We start from the raw sequence: 19,269 nt of genomic DNA, 5'->3' as shown, positions 1-19,269 counted from the left end.
TAGGCTCATGTTTTGCCCTCCCCAGGCTCCAAAGGCTTTCTTGGAGCTCAGGGAGAATAAAAACGCCCTCCCCCATTCCCCTGGAGCCTCTCCAGAAGCCAAAAAACACCCACCCAGAGCCTCTGTGCAAGCCAAAAATCAGCTGGCCGGGATACACATGCACGTCGGAGTTGAGCTAGGGCAATGGCTCGCATGCGTGCCACCTGTGACACATGTGCCATAGGTTCACCATTACTGTTCTATACAATTGAATTGAAAACCCCTGATATTGTATTCATATTGCACGATATAGTAGAATTCAATAGAGTTACTGCTCTGGGAAAGAAGCTGTTTTTCAGCCTATTTGTCCTTGTTTTTATTGTCCTGTACCGTCTGCCAGATGGTAATAGTTCAAAAAAAGTTGCCCTGGATAAGATGGATCTTTAAGAATGTTTTCAACTTTCTTAAGGCAGCGGAAGCTATAAAGCTCATCCAAAGAGATACAGGGACTAAGTTTGTATGCCTCATATCATTTTTGTAAAAAATGATAAAATTGTTTTTTTAAAAATAAACATAAAAGATAAAGAACTCAGTTATAAATCAACTTACTTTGGGGGACTGATGTCAGATATCCAGGCATTTCCAAATTCAGCATCATTTTTAGCTTTTTTACCATCAGGTAACACTTTGTCATCATCGCGATTGCCATTGAAATTCCCGCACATCCCACTCAGCTTCCCCCAATATTCAGGACCCACACGGACAAGCAAAGCATGGCGGCCATTGTACTGGATCTCCAAACTGGGATGGGTTCTTACAGTTACCATCTGTCTTCTTTTAGTGATGTTGGCTAAGTGCTCTAGTTTTGCCGGCAAAGCAACCGGTCTCCCATCAACCTAAAAAAATAGTGGAAATCCCAATTAGGTATAAGTAATCAATTGCGTGGGGTGAAGAAGATGTAATTGATGGTTTCAGCACAATATGAAGCCCACATGATCTCAAATGATGGGCGAGATTCCAAAGGAATAGAATGGAATGGAATGGAATGGAATGGAATGGAATGAAAGGGAAGGGAAGGGAAGGGAAGGGGAAAATGGAGAGGAGAGGAGAGGAGAGGCAGGAAACCCTACACCACTTCAGGCAAATGGTTATCCAACATCTTGTCTCTATTGTTTTAATTGTCCTTGTTTGTATTTCCTAATCCCTCAGTTCAGGATTTTCTTGGGAAAAACATAGGTTTCTATTTTCTACTATATCATTTGTAGAACAATTCGTGTGAACTTGAAGATACTGGGTGGGCCACACTGAATTCTTCTGGTGACCTGGGAAAGAAACCCCCTGAAGTTGCTTTGGGCTCTTTTGAAGAAAATATAAGAAATAAGAATACTAATAAATTAATTAGGTCAGAATCCCATCTTTCCTGTATCTCAGTATTATGAGAATATGTTTTGAAAAGCTTGGATTCAATCACTAGTCAAGAATGTCTTGTTCTTGGGGAAGTAACCTATTCTAACATCAGTGTGATGTTCTTCCATCATGGTGGACAAAGTCACTACAGTTGGTTAACTAATTTATTTGGGGTATTTTGCATTGAAATTCTTGACTCATGAAGAATCATAGCAGCTAAGAAGTGGAGGGGCCTATATATGATGTTCCCTATGCAGTTAGATATAGAAAAGTACAATACTGTATCCCAACAAATAGAATTTCAGCTTCTTCTTGAAGGCTTTCAACAAAGTAGAGGTCAACAATCCATTAGTTAATTACATTGTCAACTTTCTTTTATTACTAAAAATATCTGGTAAGATTCAGTTAAAATTTAGTATTCTATCATTTCAAGAAATAAGGTATCTTTGGTCCTATGTATGCACAATCTGCCAGATCGTATCTTACATGTGAAGCAATGTGATTTCATGATTTTATGACCTGGGTTTTAGATTGGTTTTAAATTTTATAATTTTTTATAATTGGGCTTCAGAATTGTTCCTTTGTATTATTTATTTTTATTTTATTATTATTATTATTATTATTATTATTATTATTATTATTATTATTATTTAATTAGATTTGTATGCCGCCCCTCTCCGAAGACTCGGGGCGGCTAACAACAATATAAAAAGACAATGTAAACAAATCTAATATTAAAAACAATCTAAAAAACCCCAATTTTTTAAAAAAACCACTCATACATACAAGCATACCATGTATAAATTCTATAAGCCTAGGGGGAAGAGAAATTTCAATTCCCCCATGCCTGACGACAGAGGTGGATTTTAAGGAGCTTGCGAAAGGCAAGGAGGGTGGGTGCAACTCTGATATCTGGGGGGAGCTGGTTCCAGAGGGTCGGGGCCGCCACAGAGAAGGCTCTTCTCCTGGGTCCCGCCAAACGACATTGCTTAGTCGACGGGACCCGGAGAAGGCCAATTCTGTGGGACCTAACCAGTCGCTGGGATTTGTGCGGCAGAAGGCGGTCCCGGAGATATTCTGGTCCGATGCCATGCAGGGCTTTATAGGTCATAACCAACACTTTGAATTGTGACCGGAAATTTATATGTTTTGAGCCGCCCTGAGTCTTCGGAGAAGGGTGGCATATAAGTCCAATTAATAAATAAATAATAAATAAATAAATTTCCAAACTCAGCATTACTTCTTAAAACTTTTGCTATCATTATCAACATCATCATCCCATATTTTCCAAAGGGCCATGGATTATGATGGTTTATTGTACACTCCCCCCCGCCTCCTTTTTTTTTCATTGATCAAGAAGTTGTCCTCACCTTCACATCTTTTCCTTAAATTAAGAGTATTATCTTTTTTCTGTTTACTTTTTGTTAATTTTATTATTATTAATAGTATTAATTAGTATTTATTGTTATTAAGTTACTTAAGATACTTAATATCGTTATACAGACTTGTTAAGCACTCACTCACTTCTCATTGTGAGTTTTAATTTTGTACGCTTGTGTTGTCTTTGTAATATTTGTTTATATATGTAAATAAAATTTATTTTTTTAAAAAGAATTATGATGGTTTATTGTACACTGCCCCCACCTCCTTTTTTCTTTTTTTTTGCGTGGATCAAGAAATGGTCCTCACCTTCACGTCTTTCCCTTGTTCCAAAACAAGGTGAGAACTGAACTGTTTGAAGCTAAGCCAAATATCCACCCGGTAAATAAAAGACACTCGGGGATTCCGGAAATTCTTATTAGTAGCCACAACCCGGAAGGAGAAATCCAAGGAGGAGTTGGGTGTCCTTGAGATCTCATAAGCACAACTGCCCTGGAAATGGGCTACGGCCCCATCAAATGTGAAGTAGTGAGGGTCTCCAGAAATTGTGCATGTGGTCAGTTGATTCTTACAGCCCAGCTTTCCATCATGAATGGCACATTGCTGGCCGGGATTGCAACTGGCGGGGACACAGCGAAAGGTTGACGAATTCTGACAGCTGCACCTTTTTGTGCAATCAGAAAGCCAGAGAAGGTCTCCAACCTGAGAAATAAATGACAGCTAATTAATCAAGACAAGACTTGAACACTATGCGCCAATCTGCCCATCTTATTGAAGGAAAAATCCATTGTGTATAAAATAATTTAAGTTTTATTTTAAGAATATCAGTATTTGCTGTCTGTAGTTTCTGCCTTTAACAAGATAAGGATTTCCTGTTTTTCCTTATCTTGTGACTGTCATTTTGGAATCTGTTTTTAACAAGATAAATGTTTGCTGTTTAACTGTTGTGATTCAGCCTGAGGCTCCTCAGGGACCGGCTGGAGCTCTGCCGGATCCATGCCCAGAGGAGGAGGACAGTGAACAGGAGGGGGAGGACCAGGCAGACAGGGGAGAGGAACGTCAGGAAGAGGAGGAGGGAGAGCAGCCTGAGACCCCCCGGGGGGGGGCTCTCCCCAGCTAGTAGCCTGGATTCATTGGATGAAGACGCACAGGCTATAATAGACATGAGGCAGAGACGTGCAGCTCAAAGAAGGGGCCAATTAGAAAGGTATTTCCATCCCTGAATTGGCAACAGGGTTTGGGTATGGTTCTCCTCAGCAGGGTTGAAAAGGCAGGCCCGCCCTTACAGTCTTGTGGAGAGTTATCAACTGGGAGTCCTGTGACCTTGCTTCGATTCTTGGCGTCTCTGATCTTGGCTTGTGGCCTAGAAGCCTGGAAGACTTTTCTCCAAGTGCATTATTTGCCAGACCCATCCTCGAATACAGCTCATCTGTTTGGAACCCATATCGCATCTCAGACATTAACACCCTTGAAAATGTCCAAAGATACTTCACCAGAAGAGCCCTTCACTCCTCCACTCGAAATAGAATACCCTATGAGACTAGACTTTCAATCCTGGGCCTAGAAAGCCTAGAACTATGACGCCTTAAACAAGATCTAAGTATTGCCCACAAGCTCATATGCTGCAACCTCCTGCCTGCTGGCGACTACTTCAGCTTCAACCACAACAACACAAGAGCACACAGCAGATTTAAACTTAATATTAACCGCTCCAAACTTGACTGTAAAAAATATGACTTCAGTAACCGAGTTGTCGAAGCGTGGAACTCATTACCAGACTCCATAGTGTCATCCCCAAACCCCCAACACTTTACCCTTAGATTATCCACGGTTGACCTATCCAGATTCCTAAGAGGTCAGTAAGGGGTGAGTACAAGTGCACTAGAGTGCCTTCCATCCCCTGTCCTATTGCTCTCCTTTATCTCCTATACCTTTCTTCTATTCCGATATCTCTTCTTCTATTCTTTCATTGATATGTTCTATTACTATAACTTCTTTTCTATTATTTCTTAGATATGTTTTACTATGAGTATATCCTCTATAACCTTCATCATGTATTTTACTATGTGTATATAGACATATACCCACTAAAACCTTCATTGTGTATTGGACAAAATAAATAAATAAAATAAAAAATAAATTTTACATTTGGAAACATTAAACTGCAGTTTCTTGTTCTTAAAACAACTCCCTTGCTTAGCAACATAAATTCTGGGCTCCATCATAGCTCAAAAACTACTTGTAGCTTCCAGGTCTCTTAACCTTCCCCATTTCACCACACTGTTCAAAGGGGGAATCTTGACTTACATTGTAATAACGGCCCTTGTGTTCACAGCCACATTGCTCGTGTGGAATGCACTTGTTCCCACTCCATAGGTATCCTGAATCACAGACACAGCCTTCAGCGCACAGGGGGTTGCAGAGATGCGCAATTGTGGCCCCAGCACAAAACCCCCGGCAGGGCAGCTGGCAAAGTTCATAATGGCTATTGGCTGGGCAATCTGGATCTTTAAAGAGAGAAGTGGGATGGAGAGGGAGGAATCAGTAATTTTGCTGGCGATCTTATCCACAGGATCATATGCTGCAACGTCCTGCCTGACGGCGACTACTTCACCTTCAACCACAACAACACAAGAGCACACAACAGATTTAAACTTAATATTAACTGCTCCAAACTTGACTGTAAAAAATATGACTTCAGTAACCGAGTTGTCGAAGCGTGGAACTCATTACCGGACTCCATAGTGTCATCCCCAAATCCCCAACACTTTACCCTTAGATTGTCTACGGTTGACCTATCCAGATTCCTAAGAGGTCAGTAAGGGGCGAGTACAAGTGCACTAGAGTGCCTGCCGTCCCCTGTCGTATTGCTCTCCTATATCTCCTATACAGTACCTTTCTTCTATTCCTATATCTCTTCTTCTATTCTTTCATTGATATGTTCTATTACTATACCTTCTTTTCTATTATTTCTTAGATATATTTTACTATGAGTATCTCCTCTATAACCTTCATCATGTATTTTACTATATGTATATAGATATACAGTACTGTATACCCACTAAAACCCTCATTGTGTATTGGACAAAATAAATAAATAAAATAAATAAAAAGAAAGTCTTTCAAAACCAAGCTTGATGCTATTTGATGCATTTTTGTGGGTTTTATTTTAAATAACAATAATGTGGCCTTTTTTTAGCTGTTCCTTCGCATTCGGGAAATAAAAGCATACTCCCACCACTGCCCATCAATCTAATAATATTCTTTTCTAGAAAGCATTCCAAAGAACTTGGAAAATGAAGGTTACAGCAAAATGTTATAATATTTCCAAGTCTTCTCCGAATGAAGTTTTTCCCCTAGAATATCCCCTTCATCCAATCAACCAGTCATTCTTTTCACTGGGATATATCGCAAAAGAAGGCTTCAAACTGGAGCCTTCCAAAATAATAATAATAATAATAATAATAATAATAATAATAATAATAATAATAATAATAATAATAATAATAATACGAAGATCTAAAAATCGAGACTCTGACATAAGCCAGTGAAAGTGGTCCCAGTGGTACTTGGCACACTGGGCGCAGTTCCAAAGGATCTCAGCGGACATTTGAAAACCATCGGAATTGACAAAATCTCCATCTGTCAATTGCAAAAGGCCTCTTTACTGGGACCGGCAAACATAATTCACTGCTACATCACGCAGTCCTAGGTGCTTGGGAAGTGCCCGACTGGTGATGAAATACGAAATCCAGCATAGTGATCTCGTTTGCTGTGTTGTATTATAATAATAATAATATTAATAATAATAATAATAATAATAATTAAAAAATAATAATATATAATAATATAATATAATAATATAATATAATATAATAATAATATAATATAATAATAATAAATAATAATAATATAATAATAATATAATATATAATAATAATAATAATAATAATAATAATAATAATAATAAGAAGAAGAAGAAGAAGAAGAAGAAGAAGAATCTATTAGATTTGTATGCCGTCCCACTCCGTTGATGCCAGCATCAACTCTTACATATGCTTCTATTTCTCTTCCTTTTTGTTGCATCCCAAAGTAAAATTAGCAAGATACAGGGAGAACATTTCTGCACAAACAAGAGATTTTTCCATACATTTCCCTTCCCCAATTAACCAAGAAGGCCAATCTGATATGACATTAAACAAATCAGTGTCAATTCAGGGATATATTTATTAAGGAATACCATGTCTTCACAACAAGGTACTTAAACGGATTATTGAATTAACCCATTTTCTAGCCAAATGGACTACATGCGTGTTATATCTTAAATTTAGCTAGCTTTTATGCAATGCACCTTGGAGATCTTTTAGAGGTCTGATCAAGTCTCACACAATGCATTTAACCTGGTTGCTGAATTAACCCATTTTCTGGTTCACATATTATCTTGAGCCATAAGCAAGCCAAACAGGCTGGCTTCACATGACCCACTAACAATAACCAGCCAACATTTGCAGTAACCAAACTTAGCATGTGATGGGAATGTACCGATTTGACTTTTTATTAACGATAAATTTAGGTGAACATATTGCATTAATTGTTCTGTCTGGCCATATCAATTATCAGAAATAAAGACCCACACACACATTGGTTCAAAAGCACCAAAAGTCTATTAGTAACACAATTTCTGCAATTAACGCAAGGAATTTCATGCTGGCCAGGTTTCTCTAATTAGCGGGAGATAAGGAGAATCCAGGATGCCCGGAAGATAGAGTCATAAATCTGTGCTAATAAGGTGTCTCTATTTTTTAATGACACTCACTCAGCCCTGAGAATAAAACAGTTCAGGCAACAAGCAGAAATCAAAGTCGGTGGAAACAGAAGAAGTCTCCCAGCTCCAAGGCATCTTCATGATGGGAACATTGTCTGCCACAAACCCTTTCCCATCAGCCTGTCCTTATATACTGCCAAGGTGTGGCCAAATGTCCTGTAGATCTATTTAATGCCAATAACCCCTCCTTGAGAGATATTCGTTCGTTCATTCGTTCGTTCGTTCATTCATTCATTCATTCATTCATTTATTTATTTATTTATTGGATTTGTATGCCGCCCCTCTCCGTAGACTCGGGGCAGCTAACAACAGTAACAAAAAACAGCATGTAAATCCAATACTAAAACAACTAAAAAAAACCTTATTGTAAAACCAAACATCCATACATGCAAACATACCATACATAAATTGTAAAGGCCTAGGGGGAAAGAATATCTCAGTTCCCCCATGCCATGTCTCAATCTCATCCTCCATATCCTTGCATCTAACAGGGGGTCCTGATCCTCAAAGTCTCCCATCGTTCCCTGACTCACTCAGTTGACCCTCAGCCCTAACTCTCCCTCACTCTCAGACTCAGATGGCAAGAAGTACTGGCCTGCAAGACCAGTACTCATCCATCTCCTGGTCCTTGAAATCTGTGACCAACTGAGCTGGACGCAGACCACTCACAACACTAATAAGCCAATACAAAGTAATGATCTAGACATATTCCAGCCTTTATAAAATATATTGGCCTTTGCTAATTGACTCACCACAAAATGATCCAATTCTCCAAGGCCTGAGGGTGACATTGGCTCTCTGGCAGGCTGCTACATATGTCTGAATGGAAAGGCACAAGATCCTTGGATTCCCAGCTGATGCATAAACATCCAAAATGCAATTTGTTAAATAGGGTTCGGGATTGACCAGATAGTGGCAAGAAGCAAATGGCCCATCGGCATTCTGGATGATCCAACACATGGATTTGGACTGGATGAGATGTTCCTTAACAAATATGGGATTCACGAAGCTACCTGTGGTCACTGAGGAACTCCAGATGCTGGCTCGCTCCAAGGGCTGGTTTGCTATGGGGCTGGTTTGCATGCTAGAGTCGCCATCGTTGGCTCTCTTGAAATTCCCACACATCCCACAGACTTGCCCTTGGTATTTAGGAGAAAGGGTTACAAAGAGGCTATGTGCCACGTCATAGCTCACGGTTAAACCAAAGTCAGTTGTTAAAACAATATAAAATCCATGTTGATAAATGGCGATCCTCTGGCTTTTCAAATGGACAGGAAGGTGCAAAGCTATACCATTGACCTATTATGAAGAAGAAGAAGAAACAATCACTTAGTCGTTAGAATGCAGTATTGCAAGATAACTCTGCCCAATGTCAGAAGTTCGATCCTGACCAGCTCAAATAGATCTACCTTTCTCCTCTTAGTCTCCTCCACTCACAGGCAGCAGCTCCTTCTACCAGCCTCTGGGGAGTTAAAATGATAGTTTCCCTGACATAAATATTGAAATAATGTGTCAAGGCATCATGATATGCACAGGATAACTTTAAATGTCTGTGCGAGAGAGAGTAAGAGAGACAGAGAGAGGGAAGGAGGGAGAGAGAGAAAGAGAGAGAAGGAAAGAGCGGGGGAGATTCCATCCATCCGAGGTGGGTCAAATGAAGACCCAGAATGTTGGGGGCAAGAATCTGACTCTGTAAACTGCGTAGAGAGTTGTAAAAGCACTATAAAGCAGTATATAAGTCTAAGTGCTGTTGCTATTGCTATGAAGCATTCTACTCTGACAAAGCAGAGATGAAGTTAGAGAACTTTTTAGCATCTCTTTAAGCTTGTCTACTTTTCAAAGACCTAGTCTAAATATGTTCCAAATGTGGAGGCATATTTGAGATTCTGAAGGTTTAAGGATTCATGGCCTCTCCTGGTCGGATGCCCTCAAACTCATTCATGATAGATATTTCTGTGCTGGCCTTCTCAATATCAGAGTTTCTCATATTGGGAATAATAATCCTTGAAGGTTGGAGGTTAAGCAGATATTTCTCCTCTGAAGTTAAAACCCAAACCCCAAACCTGCAGGGTGATGCCATCCTATGGTCCCTGGCTTGCTATCTCGCACCCAGGGGTTGCCACAAAAAAGAGGGAGTGAAACTATTCTCCAAAGCACCAGACGGTAGAACAAGAAGCAATGGGTAGAAAATAAATAAGGAGAGAGAAGCAACTTAGAACTAAGGAGAAAATTCCTGACAGTTAGAACAATTAATCAGTGGAACAGCTTGTCTCCAGAGATTATAAATGCTCCAACACTGGAAGTTTTTAAGAAGATGTTGGTGCTGGGTAACCATTTGTCTGATGTGGTATAGGGTTTCCTGCCTGAGCAGGGGGTTGGATTAGAAGACCTCCAAGGTCCCTTTAAACTCTGTTATTCTATTCTATTCTATTCCAGGACAGTCCAGTCCAGTCCATCTTATTAATTTAATTTAATTTAATTTAATGGGCAATTTAACTTAATTTAATTTAATCTGTTATTCTAGTCTAGTCTAGTCTAGTCTACACTAGTCTACTCTACTCTAGTCTACTTTAGTCTAGTCTAATCTACTCTACTCTAGTCTACTCCAGTCTACACTAGTCTACTCTACTCTAATCTAGTCTACTCTACTCTACTCTAGTCTACACAAGTCTACTCTAATCTAGTCTACTTTAGCCTGGTCTAGTCTACCCTACTCTAGTCTACACTAGTGTATTCCATCCCATCCCATCTTATTCCATTCCATCCCATTCCATTCTATCTCAGAGGCTACAGGGGGGTGGCTTTAACATTCATCTTTTGTAAATGTTTGTACAGCTGGAATATAACAACAAATAACAACAAATACAAAACGTGTTTGAAACCACCCCATCCTTTCAGATTGCAAATAAGTAAAATTATCCTTACCAAGGCACTCCCATGGCGCCCTCTCTGCAGATATATCCGGGTGTTGTTCACTAGAACCAACACCATTGACATCTCGGGAAAAAGCCTAGTGGGCATCTTCTCATGCTTCACTTCAACTCTGAAAGAGGGTAAAAGCTTGGACATTGGGCATAGTTCCACCAAGACATACATAGATGTGCCTTGGAAGCTGTACGGTTGTCCGTCAAAGGTGGTGTAATGAAGAAATCCAGAAATTTGACAGATGCCATCTGCCAACGGGTGGCAACCATATACTCCCTTCTGAGTGCCACAGAATTGTTCCAGGCTGCAGAAGGACCCGTCGGCTTCCATGGCAGAGATGGAGCCATCACAGCGATATTGTTTTTTACAGTTTTCTCCTTCCACAAAGAACGTTTCCCCTTTCAAGTAATATCGTCCGTTGTAGCTGCAGCCACACTCCTCCCATGGAACACAATCGGTGCCGCTCAGCACAAACCCTGCTTCACACTGGCATCCTTCTACACACACGTTCTGGAGGCAGTTTGGAGGTCCGGATGGTTGGGGGCAAGAGGCAGGGCAGGGAGAGCCACAAAAGACATAACGGCTGTTTTTGGGGCAAGTTAACTCTAAACGCAGAAGATTGAAAGATTTGCTTTAATACCGAAGACAGGTTTTGAAATTAATACAATGGGGACAAAGGAGTAGGAACAGTAATAGAAACATGGAAACATAGAAGATTGACGGCAGAAAAGGACCTCATGGTCCATCTTGTCTGCCCTTATACTATTTCCTGTATTTTATTTTAGGATGGATATATGTTTATCCTAGGCATGTTTAAATTCAGTTACTGTGGATTTACCAACCATATCTGCTGGAAGTTTGTTCCAAGCATCTACTACTCTTTCAGTAAAATAATATTTTCTCACGTTGCTTCTGATCTTCCCCCCAACTAACCTCAGATTGTGCCCCCTTGTTCTTGTGTTCACTTTCCTATTAAAAACACTTCCCTCCTGAACCGTATTTAACCCTTTAACATATTTAAATGTTTCAATCATGTCCCTCCCCCTTTCCCTTCTGTCCTCCAGACTATACAGATTGAGTTCATGAAGTCTTTCCTGATAAGTTTTATGCTTAAGACCTTCCACCATTTTTGTAGCCCGTCTTTGGACCCGTTCAATTTTATCTATATCATTGTGTAGGTGAGGTCTCCAAAAATAATGAAAATTATTTTTGCAAGTTCCAATCCGCGTTGGTCACTGAGACCAGAGGTTTGGTCTTCTGAGCTTTTGAACTTGTGCTGGAGTCCATCTTCAGTGTGTTTTGAGACCCAAGCGCCAGCTGAAAAGCTTGGAAGACTAAACGGCTGGTCCTGGTGACTGACCCAGGGGTGGGCAGCAGCCTGTAGGCCCAAGTGCATGGCTCTGGTAGGTTGGCTGTGGTCAGGTGCGTGGCTCCAGTACGTCAGCGGCCATGCAAGCATGCAACCGGTGAGATACCAGCGATTTTTGCCCTTTTTTTGCTTCTGCACATGCACGGAAGCCCAGAAATTTATTTATGTATTTATTTTAATTTATTGGATTTGTATGCCGCCTCTCTCCGGAGACTCAGGGCGGCTAACAGCAATAATAAAACAGCATATAATAATAATCCAATACTAAAAACAGTTAAAAGCCCATTATTATAAAAACCAAACCTACATACATACATACCATGCATAAAATTGTAAAGGCCTAGGGGGAAAGAGTATCTCAATTCCCCCATGCCTAGTGGCAGAGGTGGGTTTTAAGAAGCTTACGAAAGGCAAGGAGGGTGGGGGCTAGTCTAATCTCTGGGGGGAGTTGGTTCCAGAGGGCCGGGGCCGCCACAGAGAAGGCTCTTCCCCTGGGGCCTGCCAACCGACATTATTTAGTTGACGGGACCCGGAGAAGACCCACTCTGTGGGACCTAACTGGTCGCTGGGATTCGTGCAGCAGAAGGCGGTCCCTGAAATGGGCAAAATTTGCCAAATCTCGCATGCATGAGTGTCCTCGTGCACATGAGATTTCGGCAATTTTTGTCTCTTTTTTGCAAAAAAGCAAATGTTCATTCACAACTATTCATTTCTGCTTTTAAAACCAGTTCTTTCTGCTGAATATCACTTACCACACCCAGTGATCTTTCCCCACGGTTGAATCCTGAAGTGGTTTTCTTGACATCTCTGGGCATACGTAGCTAGTACTTCACACAGAATCTTGCGGTTTCCCCGTGTTGTGCACAGGATCTTCGCACAATGCTCTGCATAATGCTGAGCTTCCATGTGGTCAAGGCAGTCTTGAAATGGCCCGTCCATTTCACGAATGAGTCCACAATAAGCCAGAGATCTGTATTGGGCCAATTCCGTTTCACTACAATTTGGTAAGGGACTGACAGCTGTGCAGTGGAATTGGGAGCCAGAGTCTTTCCAGCTGTTGCCAAATGTCTCTGGATCCTGAACCACCGAACCGTTGGGAGTCCTGAAGTCATTGTGGCGATTCTGGTTGAAATCTCCACCAAGGCCGCAGAGGGACCCCGAGTAAATTTCCGGAACTGAAACCAACACGTGGTAAGCCCAATCGTAGGAAACAGAGAGGCCCATATCGGTCTTAATAGTGAGAAAGGTGGTAGTAGAATAGGCATATAATTTTCCCATTGCAAGGGTGATGGGCAGAGTTGTTAGAAGGCCATTCACCTAAGACAAAGGCAGAGGAACAATGCCCTTGTCAAATTCATAGATAGATTCATCTAATTAATCTATACCAGGGGGTTCAAACTCTATTTCTTTGAGGGCCACATCAGGGTTGTGTTGAACCTCGGGGGCCTTGGGTGTACTTGGCCAGGATCGGCACAGCCAGCTTGACATCACTCATGTCAGGGGTGCCTGTAGTGGCCCAAGCACTCAACTTCCCAATCACCCATGGAACTCATTATGTCAGTGTTTCCCAACCTTGGCAACTTGAAGGTACAGTGGTACCTCATGATACGAACCCCTCATCTTACGAACAACCCGGATAGATGAGATATGAACCCAGGGTTCAGAAATTTTTTGCCTCTTCTTACGAACTTTTTCCTTCTTATAAACCCACCGCTGCTGCCGCCGAGAAGCCCCGCTGCCCGGCTGTCGCTTTTTGAAACAGCCGGGGGGCTTTTCAGCATCCTCCTGAACCCGAACGCCAAACCCGAACTTCCGGGTTTGGCGTTCGGGAGGCCGCTGAGAAGCCCCCCAGCTGTTTCAAAGGTGACAGCCGGGCGGTGGAGCTTCTCGGCGGCCTCCCGAACGCCGAACCCGGAAGTTCGGCAAAAGTTCGGGTTCGGGAGGACGCTGAGAAGCCCCGCCGCCCGGCTGTCACCTTTTAAAACAGCCGGGGGACTTCTTGGCGACCTCCCGAACGTCGAACTTGGAAGTTTGGGTTTGGCGTTCGGGTTCAGGAGGACGCTGAGAAGCCCCCCAGCTGTTTCAAAAGGTGACAGCCGGGCAGCGGTGGTTTTTTGAAGGTTTTTTTTTCATTGCACGGATTAATTGATTTTACATTGTTTCCTATGGGAAACAATGTTTCGTCTTACGAACTTTTCGTCTTACGAACCTCCCGCGGGAACCAATTAGGTTCGTAAGATGAGGTATTACTGTATCTGGACTTCAACTCCCAGAATTCCCCAGCCAGCAAATGCTGGTTGGGGAATTCTGGGAGTTGAAGTCCAGATATCTTCAAGTTGCCAAGGTTGGGAAACACTGCATTATGTGGCTATGTGGCATTCATACTCTCTTGACCCAACTTATTTCTCAGATTTTTCGAGCTGTTGTAGGGAAGATCTTGTGGGACTTTCGAATACAGACAGATCGTCATTTGTTACATAACACGCCAGATATCACAGTTGTCAAGGACCAAAGAGTGCAATTTATTGATATCGCTGTATCAGGGAATGCCAGAGTCGAAAAAAAGAACTGGAAAAAATTACAAAATATTGCGACCTGGCCATTGAAACTACACTGCTATGGGTGAAACAACAACACCCATTGTCAGTCTCCTGCAATAACACCAGTAGAGCTGCAAAAAACTGCACTACATCATACATTTTAAAAAGATGCTTGGTTTAAGCCTATTGTAGACTTCATTCCATTCCTAAGAGGTCTGTAAGGGATGTGCATAAGCGCACCAGTATGCCTACCATCCCTGGCCCACTGTCCCCATTATTCATATCCATTTCCTGTGTTCATATTCATGTTTATACTTAAACCTGTTATCTTGTACATGTATGACAAAATAAATAAATTGATAGATGATAGATAGATAGATAGATAGATAGATAGATAGATAGATAGATAGATGGATAGAAGATAGATAGATAGATAGATAGATAGATAGATAGATAGATAGATAGATTGATGAATGGATAGATGATAGATAGATAGATAGATAGATAGATAGATAGATAGATAGATAGATAGATAGATAGATAGATAGATAGATAGATAGATGATGGATGGATAGATGATAGATAGATGAATGGATATATGATTGATAGATAGATAGATAGATAGATAGGTAGGTAGGTAGGTAGGTAGGTAGGTAGATAGATAGATAGATAGATAGATAGATAGATAGATAGATAGATAGATAGATAGATAGATAGATGATGGATGGATAGATGATAGATAGATAGATAGATAGATAGATAGATAGATAGATAGATAGATGATGGATGGATGGATAGATGATAGATAGATAGATAGATAGATAGATAGATAGATAGATAGATAGATAGATAGATAGATGATGGATGGATAGATGATAGATAGATGAATGGATATATGATTGATAGATAGATAGATAGATAGATAGGTAGGTAGGTAGGTAGGTAGGTAGGTAGACAGACAGACAGACAGATAGACAGATAGACAGGCAGGCAGGCAGGCAGGCAGACAGAGACAGACAGACAGACAGACAGAGAGAGACAGACAGACAGACAGACAGACAGACAGACAGACAGACAGACAGACAGTTAAAATTTGACCCTCCCTGGGGTTTTTTAGAGGGAGAAGGAAGATTCATTCAGACTTTCAAGATTCTGTTACTATAACCCTACAATAAAAGCAGTATTAGATTTCATAATTTTGCTTTCCTAGCCTGATCTACCTCGAAGGGCAGACGCAAATTCATTATAAAGCAGGTTTTTAGATCCCACAGACGTTCCAGTGGAACCTAGTTAGAATTTACAAGACTCTTACCTTTATTAAGCCGTGCTGCCCCTTTGCCACGATTATTTTCTCCCCATAGATCTCAAGCTCCAACTGCTTTACCCAGGATACCGAGATCGAGTCCTTGTGCATATTTAACACTTGAATGTTGAAACTTGGAAGCTTTCCTGGTGGACCACAGTATGAAACAAGGGAGTATTTGCAGGCCCCTTGGAAACTAAAAGAAACACCATCAAAAGTGATATAGTTTGAAGGGCCATACACATGCATCAGGCCAAATGTCATTGGATAGCAACCTCGTGCATCATCCACAATTTTGCACACTTCCTGAGCTTTGCAGGCATGTCCTTGACATTCCATTGGGTGAGCAGCTTGCACGCAGATACATCTTTGGTTACAAGTGTCCCCCAGGATCACTTGTTCTCCCAGCTGGTAATAGCGGCCGTTCAGTGTGCATCCACAGAGTTTCAGAGGTATGCAGACACCAGCATTCAGAACGTAGCCTTCCCTACAGACACAGCCTGGGATGCAAGCTTTTTTGCAAAGGGTGGGGGCTTGGGGGTTGCCACACGTGGAAGGACAAGCTGGGCCACAAAAGTCATAGTACTGGTTCACTGGACAGGTGATGCCTAAAACAATATAAAGATCCAATGGGTTGGGGAACTTGTCAGCCATCAGGCAAAAGAATGCACCCAAATATATTTTTCTGACATTCGTGGGGTGTTGTGGTTAGCTCTGGCCCAGCTCCTGCCCCAAAGACTGTGGATGTGGGGGAGACATCCACATGCTGCAGGCCTGTTTTGCCCCCAGTGGAATCTGCTGATGAAGGCTCCTCTGACCAAGAAGACATGAGTGACCGGGAGGAGGAGAGTCCACACATCTTAAAGTTGTCACAGTTGAGAAAACATGGGTTCGACTTTTTTTAGTTCACTGTAACTTAGACGATCTGATTAGATTATGATTCAATTTCTTGAGTAACTTTCAAATAGACTCACCAAGTAACCAAGGAAGCCAGATCTGTAAATTTCCACAATATATTGTTATATCATTGTCATGCATTATAACGCACTGTGTTATAGTGCATCCTATATACCACCTTAGCAATGTCAGGCCTTAGTGATGGTTATATGTTGTGGTTAGCTCTGGCCCAGCTCCTGCCCCAAGGACTGTGGATGTGGGGGAGACATCCACATGCTGCAGGCTTGTTTTGCCCCCGGTGGAATCTGCTGATGAAGGCTCCTCTGACCAAGAAGACATGAGTGACAGGGAGGAGGAGAGTGGGGCAGACAGCTCAGAAGGAGATCAATTATCTAGCTCCTCCTTGGATTCGGAACAAGAGTTAATGATACAGCCACGCATGCGGAGAGCGATGCATAGGCAGCAACAACTGAGAGATTATTATCAAAGAAAATGAGGCCACCTGTGGTTGGGTGGGGCTGTGGTAATTAGTGAGGCTGCTATAAATAGCAGCCTATGGGTTTGGCCATTGAAGAGGATTATCTGATCGTTGTGTTTCGTGCCTGCTTTGCTGCCTTTGACCTTTTGTGTGCTGATTTTCCCCCGCTTTGAAACTAAACCAGGGGAAAGGGTGTTTCACTTTGTGAAAGAAGAAGGACTGTGAATTGCCTCACAGCTGCAAGCTAAGTATCACAGAACTGATAAGGGACTTGTAGAAATCACCAGTTTGTTTGGAGACAAGTGCTCTTTGCTATACCAAAAGAGGGCTTGGTTTAAGTGAATTTTCATTATAAAGAACATTGTTTTGAATTTTCAAACGTGTGTGTGTCTGAAATTTGTACCTGTGAATTTTTGGGAGGAGTCTACCAGAGAGCCGGCAGAACACTTTGGAGGGCCGTGTTCAGAACAGATGTTATACAAAGATATTGCATCTTGACTTTCAAATGCATCTACAGAAATTTCCCTGATGGGAACCACCACCGCCCCTTCTTATTTTGCTTACTGCATCCTGTGGCCTGCCGCCAATCCATCACCTTCACTCCAGTAATGGTGCACATTTCATCATAAGCTTCAGTAGCCATACAGAACATGCGATTGCCCGATCCGTACTGGCATAAATCATAGACACAGGATTCATAATACAAGTCTGGGTTGTTGAGCCAGTGACATTCAGAAAAAGGTCCTGAGCTGTTCGTTAAGATTGCACACATTTGTTTGTACTTGTGTTGATTTGGGCAAGGAACAAGGTCTTTGGTGTTGTTCTTACAGCTGAAAAAAAGAGAGGCAGAGAACAGTGTTACAAGGGCATATGTCAGGGTTCCAAGTAATAAATCCATAGCGAGCAAAACTGCAAGGCAGGTATATTCCTCAAAGAATACCATATTGGCACAGATCTGCTGAAAACGGACTCTGAAGACTTCTGCAGTTTTCACCTAATTAAAAGTTTTCCCACTTTCTCAACACAATCAGTCACAGGATCCAATCACGGCTCTATCTGGTTAACTGGTGACTCACTCCTCCTTCCTCAGACCAGGTGTGAAGCTGACCTTGGTTTCCAAGAGAAAATGTCTTGTTTCGAGTACAGAATCCCACTATCTCAAATCCCCACTCCCTATCCCTTGGCTCCAGAATGGCAACACTGAAAGTGGTCAGAAATGGCTTCAATGAAGTCAGCTTCATATTTGACAGCACTGTTAATTGATTGATTGATTGATTGATTGATTGATTGATTGATTGATTGATTGATTGATTGATTGACTGAATACCAGAACACACTGTAACAATTGCAAAAAAAGCCTAATTTTGCTTGGTTTCTTCTCTAGTAATATTGTACTGCTAACTAGAGCTTACAAAACATTTGCTAGACAAATTCTCATATACAGTTTATCTGTCTGGCACTTGCACTGCATATCGGACATTAATACAATTGAGCGAGTCCAGAGATATTTCACGAGAAAAGTCCTCCACTCCTCTACTCGCAACAGAATACCTTATGCCACCAGGCTGGAAATTTTGGGCTTAGACAACTTAGAACTATTCTGTCTTCGGTCTGACCTAAGCGTACTACATAAAATTATTTACTACAATGACCTACCTGTCAACTTAAGGTAAACCACACAAAACTCAATTGCAGGAAATATGATTTTAGAGACACAGTGGTCAATGCCTGGAATACACTACTTGACTGTGATTTCTTCCCCAAACCCCCAAAACTTTAGACTATCTACTCTTGACCTCACTCCATTCCTAAGAGGTCTATAAGGGGGGGTGCATAAGCACACCAATGTGCCTACCGTCCCTTATCCATTTCATAGAATAGTAACCATGTTCATACCTACTGTATATCTGTTATCTAATACTGTACATGTTTGACTAAATGGATGGATGGATGGATGGATGGATGGATGGATGGATGGATGGATGGATGGTTAGATAGATAGATAGATAGAGACAGACAGACAGACAGACAGACAGATAGATAGATGATAGACAGACAGATAGATAGATGATAGATAGATAGATAGAGACAGACAGACAGACAGACAGATAGAGAGAGAGAGAGAGAGAGACAGACAGACAGACAGACAGACAGACAGACGAAGAT

General features: G+C 41.5%; 1 protein-coding gene across 4 annotated transcripts in view; it reads right to left on the bottom strand.

Annotated features, from left to right (window-relative positions):
* Positions 1–19,269, bottom strand: part of LOC139174497 (IgGFc-binding protein-like) — a 73,026-nt gene that overhangs the window by 39,428 nt on the left and 14,329 nt on the right. For all 4 annotated transcript variants that reach the window (XM_070764912.1, XM_070764913.1, XM_070764914.1 and 1 more), the window contains 8 exons: positions 17,668–17,933; positions 15,738–16,336; positions 12,638–13,202; positions 10,517–11,121; positions 8,344–8,890; positions 5,074–5,273; positions 3,076–3,468; positions 589–875 (listed from right to left, as the gene is read on the bottom strand). In XM_070764912.1, coding sequence (XP_070621013.1) covers positions 589–875; positions 3,076–3,468; positions 5,074–5,273; positions 8,344–8,890; positions 10,517–11,121; positions 12,638–13,202; positions 15,738–16,336; positions 17,668–17,933 — 3,462 coding nt within the window. The remainder of the gene's footprint in view (positions 1–588; positions 876–3,075; positions 3,469–5,073; positions 5,274–8,343; positions 8,891–10,516; positions 11,122–12,637; positions 13,203–15,737; positions 16,337–17,667; positions 17,934–19,269) is intronic.

This window comes from Erythrolamprus reginae, chromosome 11, assembly GCF_031021105.1.
Source record: "Erythrolamprus reginae isolate rEryReg1 chromosome 11, rEryReg1.hap1, whole genome shotgun sequence".
Taxonomy (NCBI): domain Eukaryota; kingdom Metazoa; phylum Chordata; class Lepidosauria; order Squamata; family Dipsadidae; genus Erythrolamprus; species Erythrolamprus reginae.
Note: the sequence above shows the minus strand (reverse complement) of the source record. Positions and strands in the feature narration are given on the sequence as shown.